Consider the following 18,643-nt stretch of genomic DNA (forward strand, 5'->3'; position numbering starts at 1 on the left):
TCGCTCCAAGAAAAATCCATAAACTTTATTTAAAAAAAAAATGTTACTATGTAATCTGAGAATATGTAAATCATGTGTCTTATTGTTTTAGGGGGTTGGAGTTAGGTTGGGATTATTAAGGGGAGGCGTATATAATCAACATCTTGTAGTTAGAATCAATATACTTGAATATGACAATTGTATGAAAAATTTAAAAATAAAGTATTTAAAAAAACATCTTTCCAGCCTCACTAATCTCAGATTAGAGAAGTCCAATACCAGAGAGCAAAGTTTCAGATAAGAGAAGAGAAACTTAAAGGAGATACAAGGGGAATGCTGGTTATCTGGAGCATGCTCCCTGAAGAGGTTGAGGCAGATATAATTACAATCTTTAAAAAGCATTTGTTTTGACACTTGAATGGTAATTATAGTAGATGGATACAGGCCCAATACAGGGAAATGGAATTAGTGTGATTCGGCAAAATGTTCAGCATGTACCAGTTTATTAGGTCAACAAATAAATTACCTTCAAAGTTATTTTTGTTAAAAAGCTCTTTTAATGAATCATTAGACATAGAAATTAGCTGTACATAATCCAATGTATATTTAATAGTTCCAGTCTCTGAGACAAAGACAATCACACATTGATCAATATCAAATTACTGATCATAGCTTCAATGCCCAAGGCCTCAGCCCAAACCTTTCATAATATCTTCCCCCTTGGCTTAGTACCCATTATTGAATTACATCTGTGTGAAACTTCCTGAATAGTTTTCTGATAAAGATATTATTTAAAGGCATGCAATCTAACAATGTTGTAGGTGCAATGAACTGGCTTTTTAAAATTCTTAGTTCCCTCCCATTTTTATTATCTTAACTTTTTTTAAAAAAAAGGTCATTTTCTCCTTTTACTAAATCACTCCACTAGTTCAATTTTTTTCTTATTTCTATTACTTTCTCATTTTCCCCAACAAAGATGCAATTCTTTCTGCTCTGTACAGCTTTGGAAACGGATTATATACTCTCTCTGAATTTCAGTCAAGTCAAATTCAATGGACCTGAATCCAAAGGAAAAATACATTGAGATACAACTTTGCAGTGTGATTAATTTTAACAAGCATAAATGATTTTGCGTTACATGTCTCTTCCCCATTTTCCTGGCCTCACCGAAATTCAGTACTATTGCAACAGAGTTTTACTCATTTCTGGTTCCATATCTTAGGCAATCTCATCAGCTTAATACAGATACAAATGTAAAGCAAACTAGATACTTAATTCAGGGGTTTAAGAGAGAAAAAAATAATAGATTTTGAACAATTCACAGATTATTCCATTAACATTGGTGTGGCACCATAGCAGATGACAACATGACTTTGTTGGGATCCACTTTCCAAAATAATATTTTCCCCTGTCCAGTCTTGGATGGATTCAGATTCAAGCTTCATAATAATGGGTGGCAAGTCACTGGGAAAGAAACACCAGTGACACGAAGTAAACCTTCATACATCAGACAGATAATGGGCTCTGTATTGCATGGAGGACTCGTTTTATGACAAAAAACAGGTGGACGGACATTTAGCAAGTAGTCCCTATCTAATTATGATATAGAAAAGCTGGGTATTTCTAAAAATGGCAAGTGACAGATGTAATATTAATTCAGGATGAAAGAACACAAATTCTTAATTGTGATTTATACATTGTACAATGTGATTACAGGAGACTCCCAAAAAGCTCCAAGACTGAAATGAATACTATGTCAGCTAATATGAATGTACATGTATTAACAATAGAGGACAGTGGTCTCCCAAAATTAAGCAAACAGCATGAAAAGTGTCTGAATTCTTTACACATTCATTATGACATTTTGAACAAATTTTTGAATTATTGAAATATGCAACATTGCTGAGAGATTTTCAATCATCACCTCTGAAACACATTTGCCCAATGTATTTGCAAGTAAATAGAGATCACGCAAACCTGTTTATGTAATTGAGAAAATGGAAAGACAATAAAAAATACACATAGGCTTTCTTTTAACTCTTAACTGTTATGGTTAACAGTCAGTTACTTTATAAATGTCTTTAAAATTCTTACAATTATTGACTTACAGGTCAGCAAGACAAAATTCAACGACTCCGATAGTAAATCACCCCAACACTATAGATGGTTCTGTTCATTCTTGTTCAGGACTTGTTACTTATTCATGTTTCTGATTCAACCAATTCAGAGGCCATTCAGGAAATTTGGACTATGCCACCTAGACATTTTCATTTGTCCCATTTTCTCCACGGTGAACCTATTTCTTTTAGAGGTTTTTTTTTCATTGAACTATCTGTTACAAGCCAGAGGTTTTGAAGTGCCTTATCCACCTTTGTTGATCCATCATTTCATTATTCCAGCATTCATAAGGAACGTTTCCAGAAGTAAATTTTAAATTGTTAATGAATTGATGTCCATTAAATTAGCTTCAGTGGTCAGGCACACATCCAAGAACAAAACATATGACTTACTCCAAAAATGTTTTCCTTGAAATAATGGGCAAAATTATCTAAAACTATTTCAAGCACCCAAGATAACAGAGAGAACTTCACCATGAGATTTAGGCACCCAGTTGACACCCCATGAACTTAAATGAAGGGATATTCTGAAGAGGACATGTTGAACTGCAAGCTTGCAGCGCATTTCTAGAAACTAAACCAAAAAGGTAAAACACAGAAATCACTATTACATTTATTTTCTAACTCCCTACTATAAACTCAGCAGATGTTATTATTTTTCAATGTTCATTCTGTGTTATAGAAGCTTCTTATTTTTATATAAAAAAGGTCTGGTTGTTGATGAAACAAATCCACCTGGGAAATAAAATTGATATTTTCAATTGCAGTGGATTAATTTATGGTGGCATTATTCAAGTTAACAATACATGAATTACAAATATATGTTAAAACAACTCATAGCAAAACATTCTTCATGTTTGTATGTTAAGCAACTTCTTTATTGTCACATGGTTAAGCGGTTAGATTAATATTTAAAATAAATCAAAGAATTTGCAGAAACATTCAACAGTATAGAAACTAGTCAACTCAATAAATACTTAAAGGGACAAGAATACATGTCTGCAAGAAAGAAATTATTAGTGACAAGACTTAATCATGTGTTTTAAAGTTTACAAGATTAGAAGGAGGCCAAATTTTGCTAACTTGAGTCTTTCAAAACTGTTCTAATTTAATCGCACCAATGTTTTGTGGTGTTGGTTGGTTACACAAGAGTCCTTCTTCTGTTTAGGAAGTTCCACTGGATAGAATACTTTGTAATTATTTAATACAAAGAACCTTTAGCTGGAAATTCTTTGCTACTAGAATGTGCAGCTTTCTTGTGTGTGGATTGTGGAGTACTCCTGTGCAAATTTCAATTGGTCACAAAGGCCAAAACTGGGAGAATCTCGATGGTCAGTCAATTTCCAATTTGTGGGCTGGGCCAATCTTTACTGTTCCATTCAATTTCACTTCCACAAACTCATGATACTACACAAAACAGCCACACAAAATTTAAAAAACCTCTGCATTTTATCCAAATTTTCACTGGGAGGATGAATGAAGGTAAAATGGAAGTCAAATACAAGTCCAAAAAAAATCATTTGAAACTTCCAAAGAAAGACTACATTTTCCCCAGACTTTCTATTAAAGCTCCTGTCACGTGGCAGAAAGGATCAAGGTACTGCTTTTTTTCATCATAATTGAGAAATTCTAGTGGAGGCTCATTTAACAAGCAGGTGATGCAAGGGTCCAGCTCATGTTGCCTTTGTATTTTCTTTATAATATGGATGGGAGAGATAACGGAGGGATAGGGATGAGGTGCCGGTCTGTGGGATGAGGCAAAATAATAGTTTGGTACAGACTAGAAAGCCGAAGAGGCTGCTTTCTGTGCTGAAAGGTTCTATGAAATTTCAGCTGCTGACCAAAAAAAAGTTGCCACGCAAAATTGTTACAAATACATTTCCAATAAAGCAATTTACAACCAATGGAAATTTGATGAAATATTTCTGCCATTACCTCTACAAGATTGTTGCCATTTCAAAACATCTTTTTGCTGAGGAATCCTGAGGCATTCTGTTGAGCAAGTTTGACCACAGTTGATGTCCAATCATTTACAAAGTCCTTCCTTGTAAATCCTTCCTATTAAAACAAAAGTGTACAAAGAGATGTGCATTAATGTGATAATACACATTTTAACACTGTCGATCTACCCAATAGCTGATCGTTCAGTCTCAGGAAAATACTCAGCATCCTGCGCTTGGCCGACCATTCAACAGTATCAGGGCGGGTCCAAATCTCAATTCTATTTATCGGCTTTTATTTCATATCCTTTGCCATTCGCATGTAATTAAAAATCCAGTTAAAGGAGAAAATCTGCAGATGTTGTGATTATAGCTTACACAAAAGTGCTGGAGTCAGTCAGCAGGGCAGCCTGAATATTGTCACGTTTAGTGCAACAGCGACTTGGGTTCAAATCTGGCGCTGTCTGCAAGGAGTTTGTACGGTTTCCCCTGGATGCTCTAGTTTCTTCCCACAGTTCTAAATGTACTGGGGTTGTAGGTCAATCAAGTGTAATTGGCCAGCAAGGGCTTGTGGGCCGATAGAGCCTGGAACCATGGTGTATGCCTATTTAAATTTAAAGTCCCACAGTGTTCTTTACATAGCAAATATAAAGATAATCAATATTTCGGGACTGAGCCTTTTTTAAATGTATGAGGAAAAAGCAGGTGCCCAAATATAATGGTGGGGAGAGGGCCAAGGGAGGAGATCACAGCTGATATGGGTAGGAGGGCAGAAGAGGAAAAAAAAGCTGAGGAGTATTAGGGGAAGGAGGATAGAATGGAGAGGGAAAAAGATGGAGCTGGAGGACAGGAGACAGAGGGATATGGAGGAGAGCATAACAGAAACCAAAGAAGACAATGTTAATGTCATCTGGCTGGAGAGACCCCAGAGAATATTAGGTGTTGCTCCTCCAATTTGTGGGAAGGCTTGGTTTGACAGTACATGAGGCCATGGGCAGACATATTGGCCTGGGAGAAGGGTGAGGAATTGAAATGCTTGGCCATTGGGAGATGCCACTGCTGCAATGGACAGAGCGAAGGTGCTCAACGAGATGATCTCCCAGTCTGTGACCAGAATACATATTGTCTCCCCCACCATTTTCTTCAGGCATCTTGCTCATACCTTGATGAAGGGCTCAGACCTGATTGTGTAACTTTACATTGGCTACATAAAGAACGCTGTGTGACTTGAGTTTCTCCAGTGTTTTAGTTAAAAGTTCAGTAGTCTCATTTTAGCAAAAAAAAATCAAAATTTTCCTAAATAAAAAGGGCAAATGCCGCCAATGCACAAGAACACGTGCGATATTCACGGACAAATGTCAGCACGACATTTTAAGAGCAACAATAACATAAAGGATCAATAAAATTTGCATCCCAAGTAATAGCTAAAAATAAAAACATGCACCAAAAGGATTTGGCATCCTCTGAAGTGGGAAAGCAAACTAAATACATCAGTCCCTCATAGGCATATCACATGCACGTGGAACATGCAATATACAATACTTTTAGTTTCATTTAAGACCAGACTGTAAAACACTACAAAGTAATAAACAAAATAACATTCCTCCTAACCATAATGCTACCTATAATTCACAAGATGACACAAAAACACAGACAACACAAGACCATGCCATTCCTACACCAGATTTTTTTTAAAAAGGAAAAATACAACACGAGACTGGAACATACCTACAGAGTGAATAAAAAATGTAGTGCAAACAATACAGCAAAAGATTTTAAAAAACTAGACAGTAGTCACAGCAGAGACAAGATACATTTTCATAGACTTAGATTGTAAAAATTCTACTAGCTTGAAGTGAACACCGCCACACAGTTCATATGTCAATTATGGACTTGTAAGCTTTGGCACAATTGCGATAGAGAGACCCAATGACCTCACCATCCGCTGCAGGGCCCCGCTCTCCAAGATTGCATAGCCTCCAGAACATCTGGGCCAGGCACTCAGCATGGCCGCTCCAAGCTCCCCGGCCCTTCCACCGCAAAAACACACAGACCTTCAGATCCTCCTGCTCCATCACCCCTCTGCAAAACCTGCCACAGCGCCTCCTCTGCGGCCCCTAGTAGCAAACAACGTCGAAGTCTGGAGGCCTTGTCCCCCACCGCAGAGGCCCGATCACCACAGCAGGGCAGGCTGCGCAGTCCCGCAATTTTCTTCCGAAGATCTGAACCTTACTTTGAGGTTCACACATTTCCACAGCGCTCTACCATGTTCATCAATTAAGAATTGTTGCGCGGTACCTTACTTAACCGTTGGGTTGCATCAGGTTCAGAGAAGCTGCTGCAGCCAGTGCCATACCACCATCAGCTGGGCATTCAAAGCAAATTATTACACAAATAGACATCAACAATAATAAATTGAGGCCAATCAAAGAGCAATTGCATACCTTTTTGAAGAAATTCTGTAGGTCTTTCTGGGTCCACATTTCATACAAGAAGAGACAGGCAGCTTTACCAGCTGAGGGGTAGGAACTACAAAAATGAAGGGCAAATAAACCAATATACATATGGATAGTTCTGTTCAAATAGGCAACACACAAATGGCATCGTGAAGAAAGCACACCGGCTTCTCTACTTCCTCAGGAGTTCACAGAGGTTTTGTATGATATCGGAAACCCTGGCAAATTTCTACAGATGCATGGTGGAAAGTATGCTGACTGGCTGTGAAATGGTCTGGGGACACCAATTCCCACGAGCAAAAAGCCCTGCACAAGGTAGTGGACACAACACATCACAGTTAAAACCATCCATACCATCGAGAATATCTGCAGGAACTGTTGCTTTCAGAGGGCAGCAGCGATCATCAAGGATCCACACCACACCACCCTGCACACGCTTTGTTCTCACTTTTACCATCAGGAAAGAGGTATAGGTGCTACAAGACTAACACCACCAAGTTATGAACAGCTGCTTCCCCTCCACCAACAGACTCCTCAACAACCAAATTTAATCAGGGACTCGTCTAAGGACCCTTACTTTTGCACTTTAGTTTTTTTTTTCTCACGGTATTGCACAGTGTGCTTACATTTCTTTATTTAAGTGTATGGTGAGTACAGGTTTTTTTTTGCACTGCCAGTGTTAATTCTGCCTCACCCACAGGAAAAGGAATCTCAGGGTTGAATGTGATCTCATGTTTGTACTCTGACAATAAATCTAAAATCTGAATACTTTCGTACATTCTGCAAGGGGAGGATGAATAAATGAATTAGCCCACCGACACAAATGACAATACTTTGAACTGGCTTAACCCGCTTTATGTTAGAATACCTGTGATTTGTGCTTCAAGCGTCTATTCACAAGAAACAGTCCCTGCTAAAAGAAAACTGGAGGGCATTGACAGAACACATTGGATTGGTTCAATTGCTTGCTGATTACAGGATTAATGCATCAAGAGCAAATTAAATCAGTTGACTGAAGGTGATATTCGGGCAAGACACAGCAAGGAATTTCTTTCCTGGCAAACCCTTGTAAGTCATGGGATAACCTTGTTCCAGCATACAAGAGTAATTATACCCAGGCTTTTTGGGGGGGATGGGCACGGTTGACATTACACATAGCATAACACCTATATAGCACCAGCAATCAAGATTGGGGTTTGAATTTCACATTGTTTGTAAGGAGTTTGTATGTTCTCCCCGTATATGCATGGGTTTTAATCGGGGGCTCCGGTTTTATCCTACCATTCAAAACTTATGGAGTGTGTAGGGTAATTGGGATTCATGGGCTGAAGTGGCCTTTATTACAGTGCTGTATATCAAAATTTTTAAAAATGCCAATGACAAAATACCTTGGCAAAATGGGTGCCGTCTACATTACATTATATGTGTTTTACTGCTTGTGCTCTGTCTGAACCATCATGCCATAATTCCCTTTTACTTCCATGGTGTCAGGGGTTTGCTTTTCTGATTACAGAAGTGGGGCCATACATTTCATGGAGTTTCTCCAGGGTGCTCCTAGCGTCTGTGCTGAAGGCAAGATCAACAGTTGGACACATCTCCAAGTAACAGGAACATCAGGGCTGCCCTTCCACAGTTGTGAGTGCTGTGTGCTAGCAATAACACTGGACAACATTTTTTCCCCCCAAACGGTTTGCTTCCTCAATAAAATTTGAGGATTCTGATAGAAAACGTCAAGCTGAACACAAAGATAATTTTCCATATCATGTAGGAGAAATTTAACTTTTAGTATGTTTCCTCATTACATAATGACGCTGATCAATTGTATTAGTTCAAGTCTCCCAAAAATATTTGCCACTGATTTTCATTTGTACTCGGCATCTGATGTCTCTCACATCGGCGTCCAACAACAGTTGGCCATCGTGGATAGATTCCAGGTGCCCTGATCTGCTTTTCCATGGTTGCAGTGTCTTGGTGAAATCTTTCACCATGTTTGTCACTGAATGCACCAAGATCAGCAGAGGAAAAAGTTCAAGTGCGAATGCAGAAAATAAATTCGTAGTAACAGGCTGCATTTTCATGGTTTTATATTATTGAAGCATGTTAAAAACGTGACAGTAAAAAAAAATCACACAAAGAAATTATGTCTCGAAAACTAAAATGATTTTTGTGATCAGCAGTCCAAAATCCATAAAATACACCCAAAAATATTCAGAAAGCAAAAGTTACATTGTCCAGTGTAACTGGTAGAAAGTGGCTTTTTCATCCAGAATTTGGACAATCTAGCTCAGACTTGCGCCCAAGAGCTCTCCACTGAGTTCAGTCTTCCAGTGCGATTTTGTCATCTTTGAACCATAACAATGGATAATGAGAATGGAAGGCTTAGAGAGCAGCTTGAATAATCTAAAAGTAAAATCACTTTAAAATATTGAATACCTACCTGGATTTACTGAGATTCATCAGATTTCTCAACACAGAACCCTGTAGTACAGTTTTTGCCAAGGTGGTATTATTTGGAATCAAATTTTGCATAATATTACAGGCTGAAGCAATGGTAGCGTCTGAAGACTTGGTACTGTTGGTTCCACTTGGAAGAAGTTGCGCTAATTCTGGTAACACCTGAGAAGCTGAGAAATATTTAAAGGCTTAAGAATTGACTCTTTCTTACAATAACGTATTAAACTCACAATCCTGGATCTTCTAACATAGACGCTTTATAACATTCTGCCATTTCCTTCCAACACCACCCAAAATAAGCTCATTTTCTCCATGGTGTGGATTGATACTTGGAAGTATGATGTGGTAGCGATTAGTGAGACATGGTTGCAGGAGGGATGTGATTGGAAACTGAATATCCCTGGGTTTTGTTGTTTTAGGTGTGATAGAGTCGGAGGGGCAAGAGGAGGTGGGGTTGCATTGCTTGTCAGGGAAAATATTACAGCGGTGCCTAGGAAGGATAGATTAGAGGGCACATCCACGGAGGCTATTTGGGTGGAACTGAGGAGTAGGAAAGGAGAGGTTACACTTGTAGGGGTGTATTATAGACCACCCGGAGGGGACCGAGACCTAGAGGAGCAAATCTGTAGGGAGATAGTAGATATTTGTGATAAGCACAGGGTTCTAATTATGGGAGATTTTAATTTTCCACATATAGATTGGGAAACACATTCTGTGAAAGGACTGGATGGGTTAGAGTTTGTGAAATGTGTGCAAGATAGTTTTTTACAACAATATGTAGAGGTGCCGACCAGAGAAGGAGCAGTGTTAGATCTACTGTTGGCAAATGGGATGGGTCAAGTGACGGAGGTTAGTGTTAGCGAGCACTTCGGGTGCAGTGATCATAATGCCATCAACTTCAATGTCATTATGGAAAGAGAGAAATCAGGGCCAAGGATTGAGGTTTTTGATTGGGGAAAAGCTAGATTTGAGGAGATGCGAAAGGACTTGCAGGGTGTGCATTGGGACAATTTGTTTTATGGGCAGGATGTAGTAGAGAGATGGAAGTCTTTTAAAGATCAGATTTTGAGAGTGCAAAAGCTTTATGTTCCTGTTAGGTTAAAAGGAGGGGCAAAAGGTTTGAGAGAGCTGTGGTTTTCAAGGAATATTGGAAACTTGGTTCGAAGAAAAAGGGAGGTGTACATTAGATATAAGAAGCATGGAGTTAAGGAGATGTTTGAAAGATACATTGAATGTAACAGGAATCTTAAGAGAGGAATTAGGAAAGCTAAAAGAAGGTATGAGAAAACTATGGCAAGCAGGGTGAAAACTAATCCAAAAGAGTTCTACAAATATGTTAATGGTAAGAGGAAAGCTAGAGACAAAATTGGTCCCTTAGAAAATCAGAGCGGAAAACTGTGTGTGGAGCCTAGAGAAATGGGGGAGCTATTGAACAGTTTATTTTCTTCGGTATTTACTAAGGAGAAGGATATTGGGAGATGTGAGATAAAAAAAGCAAGTTGGGTAAATATGGGGAATATAGAGATTACAAAAGGTGTAGTTTTAAGGCTTTTGAAGAATATAAAGGTGGATAAGTCTCCGGGACCAGACGGGATCTTCCCCAGGACATTGAGAGAAGTGAAGGAGGAAATAGCAGAGGCTCTGGCGGTAATTTTCCAAATGTCATTAGATATGGGGATAGTGCCGGAGGATTGGTGCATTGCGCATGTGGTTCCGTTATTTAAAAAGGGTTCAAGGAGGAAGCCTGGCAACTATCGGCCTGTAAGTTTGACGTCTGTGGTAGGTAAATTAATGGAGAAAATTCTTAGAGATAGTACTTATAAACATCTGGATAGACAGGGTCTGATCAGGAGCACTCAACATGGATTTGTGGGAGGAAGGTCATGTTTGACCAATCTGATTGAATTTTTTGAAGAGGTGACTAGGAATGTGGATGAGGGTAGCGCAGTGGATGTTGTCTATATGGACTTCAGTAAGGCCTTCGATAAGGTACCACATGGAAGGTTAGTTAGGAAGGTGCAGTCTTTAGGTATAAATTTTAAGATAGTCAAATGGATTGAACATTGGCTGAAAGGGAGAGGCCAAAGAGTGGTAGTGGATAATTGTCTGTCAGGTTGGAGGCCGGTGACCAGTGGTGTGCCTCAAGGATCTGTATTGGGCCCATTGTTGTTCGTTATATACATTAATGATCTAGATGATGGGGTGGTGAATTGGATTAGTAAATATGCAGATGATACTAAGATAGGTGGAATAGTGGATAATGAAGAAGGTTTTCAAGGATTGCAGAGGGATTTGGGCTGCTTAGAAAAGTGGGCTGAAAAATGGCAGATGGAATTTAATGCTGATAAGTGTGAGGTGCTTCATTTTGGTAAGAAGAATCAGAATAGGACATACGTGGTAAATGGGAGAGCATTGAGGAATACAGAAGAGCAGAAAGATTTAGGAGTAACGGTACATCGTTCCCTGAAGGTAGAAACTCACGTGAATAGGGTGGTGAAGAAGGCTTTATCAATCATTGCATGGAATATAGGAGTTGGGAGGTGATGTTGAGATTGTATAAGACGTTGGTGCGGCCTAATTTGGAGTTCTGTGTGCAGTTCTGGTCGCCTAATTATAGGAAGGATATAAACAGAGTGGAGAGAGTGCAGAGAAGGTTTACCAGAATGTTGCCTGGGTTTAAGCATCTGGAGTATGGGGAGAGATTGGACAGATTGGGTCTTTATTCTTTGGAGCGTAGAAGGTTGAGAGGGGATTTGATAAAAGTATTTAAGATTATGAAAGGGATAGACAGAATGGATGTGGATAGACTATTTCCGTTAAGAGGAGGAAAGATTAAAACAAGAGGACATGAGTTAAGAATTAAGGGGCAGAGGTTTAGAGGTAACATGAGGGGGAACTTCTTTACTCAGAAAGTGGTAGAAGTGTGGAATGATCTTCCGGGAGAAATAGTGGCGGCGGAGTCAATTGTATTATTTAAGAAAAGGTTGGACAGGTATATGGATGAGAAGAAGATGGAGGGTTATGGGCATTGTGCAGGGAGGTGGGACTAGAAAGGGGTGTTTGGTTCGGTGCGGACTAGAAGGGCCTAATGGCCTGTTTCCGTGCTGTAATTGTTATGTTATGTTATATGTTATGGATATACCCAGTGATTACTCCAAAAAAGTAACATTTTAAAAATTACAAGATTAAAATATAAACACATTCTACCAGAAATATTTAAGAGTCTTCAATATGTTATTAAAATAACTTTAAAAAAAAAATCCAGTTTAAATAAAATTCTGATGAAAGATAATTGAGTAAATAAAATGGTTTCCCCCAGAGATTGCAACATATGTCCAGTATTTGTTTGTATTTAGTAATGAAAAAAATAGTGGGGTATAAGCAATTATTTGTTAAATCTTTGCATGATGTAAGATGCTTATGAACGTTTGGACCCTGATGCTGCTCTGCAGAACACAAATTTCATGACAATAAATACTGATTCCGATGTTGGGAATAACTACAGTCTTCAAAGAAAGTATTTTGGAAACTCTGAAGGATTTGCCTGATGAAATTTTCATGAAATACCAATAAAAGTTCCAAAAATCAAAATATTCTAATCTCAACAGCACTGCTGTGGTAGGCTCATTTTTAAAAAAAAATATATATATTTATGGGATACACAATAAATTTGACAGATTACATAGCTCAGCAAAATGTAAAGATATATAGAGTGCATCCATAATACAAAAGCACATCTTATAATAATTTTATCATGGATAGTGGTGTCTTTAAACCCCATCCCCATACCAATATTGTATGGCTAAAAGAAAGCTCATCTTAAGACAAGGTTTTTGGGATTGTGTTCAAGATTATTGCTTCTCTTCTTATAAAAGTTTTTCTTCTGCTCAATGGTCTGCCTTTTGGTTTATGATTATGTTCATAACTCCTAGTTCCCCACGAGGAGAAATAGCTTCACCATTCAAAAGCATTCCTCAGTATTCCAGGCTGCCAATTTTCTCCAATCTTAATTTAACCTTAAATGCTCATGTATCAATCTGTACTCACTTCAAGATCAGTAAATACATCCTGAAGTGCAATATCAATATCAATTCACAGTAGTCTAGACCAGCTGTTCTCAATGGGGCTCCTGTATCCCCCTTGTGGCCACAGCACATTTAAGTCAAAACCATCTCTTTTCACCTCAAGTCACATAAATAATTTTAATATTTTATTTTTGTGCACTTGGTAGGCAAGAAGTATGGAAGAAACCAAACTCGACTGTTTTATGGGGAAGTGGGCTCATAAATTTTGAGCAAAGTCTTTGGAGGCCATAGACAAAAAAGGTTAAGAATGGTCTAACCACAACTCCCTCTTTTTTGTATTCCATCTCCTGGGATGAAATCAAAATTCCACTTGTTTGAATCAATTTGTTTTCACTGCTTCTTACAATATTTGTTACTTATCTTCATTATTATTTGTAAAGTAATCCCTCACCAAATTATTTACCAGTTTTAGTATATTATTGAGTTTTAAATCCAATTCGACTAAAGCCAAAATAGGGAAAAGATTTTTCAATATTCAACTGAATTTTATTTCAACAAGGAATACTAACATTATTTCGAAGAGGTTTAAACAAACGTTGGGGCCTGCTTATTTATAAATCCTGACTGTTTCCCAGCATTTTGGAGAGCTGTGGTATTTACTACCAAAGCTTGTTCCCAGTCGATGTAGAGATTTAAGTCTGATTTAAAATCAAATATTTTGGTTTTCTTGAGACCTCCTGATAGGAGAGACAAAGTTGAAGGAGACAGAAATTCAGATACAATAATTATAAAAGTGGCTTAACCCACATGGTTATAATTTGAGACTTAAGTTTCTACATAGTCTGGGAAGAAGCTTTGGAAGTAAATGCCTCAGCTCTCCAGAATGCTGGGAAATGAGCAGACTTGGAAACCTGTAGAAGGCATTGCATCATGGTTAAGTTGAGCTGAGAACTAAATCCAGCATGATCTCAGTGTTCTTTTTCTGACAACCGCAAGGATCTCCTGCGGTGAAGGGCTAGCGGGTATTGGAACCAACTCGTGAGATGGTGCTGGATTGCGAGAGAAGTGTTCATCTGCAGCTCTGGTTGCTGATGGTTTGGAGTGAAACTGTGTGGCTGCAGGAGCGCTGGAGTGGACACTCAGGGGGGGAATTCATTCTTTGCTCCTCTTTCTCTGTAAGGGGCGCAGGGCAATTACTATGGATTTTTGTCTACCTTCCGGTTGACTAAAGGAAATTTTGTGAAATATCACACTTTCTGATTTATTACATGACAATAAAATAATCTTAAACTATCTACACAAGGACCTTACCATAGTTTTAATCAGTACAATCAATTGAACGTGCAGTCGGTTGCTTTTTTGAGATAAAGTCTTATAAAAGCTTGCCTTACCCAATTGTGGTTGAAGATTAATGTGCCTTGAGACATTATTCAGCAATGAAACTGCTGTTTTTTGCACATCTGTGTTGTTTGAATGGAGAAGCTTGGCCACCTGTGGAGCTGCTTTCAGCTTGTCCACTAATGCTGAACTCATCAGATACGATGACTAGAAAACAAAACATTTCCATCATTCTGCAAACCAGTTGCATCAACATTTTGGCCTGATGCCCATATTTGCTAACAGTACAAATAGGTTAAAAAACTTCAAAAATTCTTCTCAATGTAGAAGATTTTATTTCATTTAAATGAATAATATAAAAGCACGATATGAAGCACCTTCGGTAGTTTTGCTGATTCTAATCTGGCAGGAGATCCTTGCGGTTGTCAGAAAAAGAACACTGAGATCATGCTGGATTTAGTTCTCAGCTCAACTTAACCATGATGCAATGCCTTCTACAGGTTAAGCAACGATATGCTGCTCTCCCAAGTCCTTGCAATTTATTCATCAAAGCCAGGATTTACTGCCAGTTCCAAAATGAGCTCAGGGCAGTGAGGCACCTTCTTGAACCAGTGAAATCGTTCTGAGAAAGGCACGTCAGGATGAATGCTTCAGCATTTAGACCCAGTGATGATGACTGACTGGCAATAGATTTCCAAGCCAGAATGAGATACAATGATTCCATACATATGCTGCCTTTGTCCCTCTTCGTGGAAGAGGCCACAGATTTGGGAGGTGTTATTAGAGCAGCCTGGGCAAGTGAACGAGAGTGCATTCTGGAATGATATACACTGAGGCCAATGGCTAAAGAAATCAGGTGTCGAAGGTACCAGTCTAAAAAATTCTCCCTCCTCCCCTCCTTCCTCTGAAAAGAAAAAATCTGTACCGCTTTGTTGCCGGCAGTCAAATTCTGCAAAGCTCCAGCAGACGCTTCCAATGTAGCATCAGACTTTGATTTATCCAAAAGAGATGTATACATTTTGACTGCTTTTGAATGGAAGAGATTGTTAACACCCTTGGGATTGTCATCCTCTTGAGAGAAATGCATGTTGCACAGATCTGCCTGTGAAACAAAAAGAAAATATTAATTGTTAACAATGACCTTTATAATGAAAAGGTAGAGAGAATTTGCTTGCATTTCTGAGCTGAGTGTTTAATTTCCAGTTCATACGGAGCCAATTATAAATTTAAATATGCAGCATATCCTTTCGGCCTAGGAGCTTGTACTGTCCATTCTTTTTTTTGGCTTGGCTTCGCGGACGAAGATTTATGGAGGGGGTAAAAGTCCACGTCAGCTGCAGGCTCGTTTGTGGCTGACAAGTCCGATGCGGGACAGGCAGACACGGTTGCAGCGGCTGCAGGGGAAAATTGGTTGGTTGGGGTTGGGTGTTGGGTTTTTCCTCCTTTGCCTTTTGTCAGTGAGGTGGGCTCTGCGGTCTTCTTCAAAGGAGGTTGCTGCCCGCCAAACTGTGAGGCGCCAAGATGCACGGTTTGAGGCGTTATCAGCCCACTGGCGGTGGTCAATGTGGCAGGCACCAAGAGATTTCTTTAGGCAGTCCTTGTACCTTTTCTTTGGTGCACCTCTGTCACGGTGGCCAGTGGAGAGCTCGCCATATAACACGATCTTGGGAAGGCGATGGTCCTCCATTCTGGAGACGTGACCCATCCAGCGCAGCTGGATCTTCAGCAGCGTGGACTCGATGCTGTCGACCTCTGCCATCTATTAACACCCTATTAACCAACAACCCCTCTACATTGAAGGGTGGGAGGAAACTGGAACATTTGGAGGAAACCCACGCAGACAAGGGGAGAATGTACAAACTCCTTACGGATTAGAAGCCGGGTTATTGGCACTGTAACCAGATGTTGCGCTAAACGCTACACTGAATGTGCCACCCAATGGAAAGAGATTTACAATAAAAATTTGATCTGCAAATACAAACTCAGAGACAATGAAAGTACAAATTATTGCCTGTCGTCTTTACATTTTGATAAATTTGTGGCATGTTATTACTAGAATTGGAAATGAGATTCAAGCCTATTCTATGTCAGATAAACTGAAAATAAGATTATGATAGAGATTCCTTCACAAGTATCCTGCCATAGCACAAACTTGAAAACTAAACAGGGGGAAAAAAGCAGAGGACATAATTTATCATTTTATTGCACATTTTCATTCAGAGAAACGGCATTTGGGATTTTTCAAGCCAAATAAATACAAAAGGTTGAGGAGTGGTTTTAAACAAATGTGGGAAAAAGGTTTTTTTTCTGCTCTGAATCCATTCTGCATTCATGAAAATCATGGCTGACCTAAATAAAGCTGCTTTCCTGTACTATTCCCATCCCTCTTGATTCCCTGACAATAACTGGGTCTATTGATCTCTGAGTGAACTCGTTGACTGAACTTTCATAACCCTCCAAGCTCAAGTGGAATTTTCACCCCCCTCTATGAAGAAGTTACTCCTCATTTTGATGCTGGGGTGCTTCAGAGCAACTCTGACAAATTAAATATTAAAATAAAACCACCTTTGATCATCTCAGTTCATTGCATGCACTTGTATCAGATGCTCCAATCAAACTTGCAGTTCTGGACATTTCACTGAAATCAATATATTAGAGGCAAGTAATACCAAGAGCTGAGATTTGTATACATTTACTCTCAGTATTAAAACAAATGTGCAGCCTGGCATATTATCAAGTAGATTGCATGGATTATTACCTCCTCTAAATGATCAGTTCCAGGACTGAAGCATCCAACAGAAGACCTTTTTGACATTTTTTTGGATTGCGACACATTTTCATTGAAGTGGGCAAATGCACTTGGCATCTCTGAATCCAAGTTGTACGAGAGGTTGTGAAGGATACAGACACAGTTTTCAACAGACTGAGACAAATAAAAGATTGTACTGAGTTAATGTAATAAGAAAGCTTCATGTTTAAGCAAGTAACCCACCATTAGTAAAGTTTGTTGAATTAGCTTTGCAAAGCAATTATTATATTGGTATCAAATTGCATATAGTCAGAGACTATCTGAGAAATAAGTCACATATTTCATAAGAACAACCAAGGTCTTAAAGACCGGTAAAATGATTCTATGAAGCTTTTATCCACACCTTGTGAATAAAAGGGCAACTCAGCAAAGCTGAGAAACAAGCAGCAAAAATCTGACTGAATGATGAAACCAATCCTGAAAGAATGTCTATTAAAGTAGGTCTGCTCTAAAACTACATTAATTTGCTACAAATTTAACAACCTTGTTTGACATATTTTTACATTATATGCAATTAGATATTTTGCATATTTTTTTCTGCAAACAAGATCTCCAGCCTCAATATAAAGAGAGAATGGCAACAATAATCTTTCAGCAAAGAAAACAAAAATCACACTAACTTGCACTTGCTTTAGATATGAAATGCATCAGAAATAAAATTACATTCCTGCCAAATGATTTTTTTTTCATATTTGAGAGTGCCTGACGAGAGCTGAAGCGGATGATATACCAGTCATATATATTAGGATATAGTTTCAAGGTATTTCAAAGAGTAAAGCCTATTTAATTGCAGGTACAGTAAAACCCCTGATATCTGGCACTTATGTGGATTGGTAGATGCCATTAAGTGTATTTTATGTTCCTTACGTTTATGTGTTGTGTGACTGGTGAACTAACAGTGAGGTGCACCAATTTTAAATGTACATATTTGGTACCAATTTATTTTCTGTGATTTTTATTCCCACCAATTGCTTAAGACTGCTTTAATTCCCCATACCAGGGGCCTCCCTGTAATTTGAAAAACAGTCCTTTTTTTCCTGTCCTCTCCTCACTTTGTCCTTGCTTGCTCGATTAATTGAATGGAGAACTGTACAGAAAGGAATGTTTTCTGCACAGAAAGCAATTTGTTTCCACACACGATATCACTAAATAGGAAATGAGGAACTCCCATTACACAAAGCTAGGATAATTTGAATATCTCACAAATATCCAAAGCTTTTGGAATGGAGATGCATAGTTATCAAGTGGTGTCAAAATACTGCAATATCATAGTAATATTTACATATGCTTCCTTTTCAACAAAATATTTCAGTGATCTGGATTAATCCTGTTACCTTTTCATCAGCTTGATTTGCACCAAGACACGCTTGAACATGATACATGAGACAATCAATCAACCGAGGGGTGTTTCTCATCTGATTCCGGCCACCCTTCCCAGCTGAGCTCAGGTTCCTGGCAAGAAAGAGAATACAATGCAGTCGGATCAAATAGGAATGGTTCAGATAAAGTGCCTGAGAGATTAGGA

The 18,643-nt window shown here is 38.7% G+C and overlaps 1 protein-coding gene across 3 annotated transcripts in view; it reads right to left on the bottom strand.

Annotated features, from left to right (window-relative positions):
* Positions 1-513: 513 nt before the first annotated feature.
* LOC138765035 (plakophilin-1-like) overlaps positions 514-18,643 on the bottom strand; it is a 53,091-nt gene continuing 34,961 nt past the window's right edge. For all 3 annotated transcript variants that reach the window (XM_069941683.1, XM_069941681.1, XM_069941682.1), the window contains 8 exons: positions 18,453-18,570; positions 17,068-17,232; positions 15,235-15,411; positions 14,363-14,516; positions 8,930-9,116; positions 6,481-6,565; positions 4,032-4,154; positions 514-2,831 (listed from right to left, as the gene is read on the bottom strand). In XM_069941683.1, the coding sequence (XP_069797784.1) occupies positions 4,053-4,154; positions 6,481-6,565; positions 8,930-9,116; positions 14,363-14,516; positions 15,235-15,411; positions 17,068-17,232; positions 18,453-18,570 (988 nt within the window). In that variant the 3' untranslated portion in view covers positions 514-2,831; positions 4,032-4,052. The remainder of the gene's footprint in view (positions 2,832-4,031; positions 4,155-6,480; positions 6,566-8,929; positions 9,117-14,362; positions 14,517-15,234; positions 15,412-17,067; positions 17,233-18,452; positions 18,571-18,643) is intronic.

This window comes from Narcine bancroftii, chromosome 5 (genome assembly GCF_036971445.1).
Source record: "Narcine bancroftii isolate sNarBan1 chromosome 5, sNarBan1.hap1, whole genome shotgun sequence".
Lineage (NCBI taxonomy): Eukaryota > Metazoa > Chordata > Chondrichthyes > Torpediniformes > Narcinidae > Narcine > Narcine bancroftii.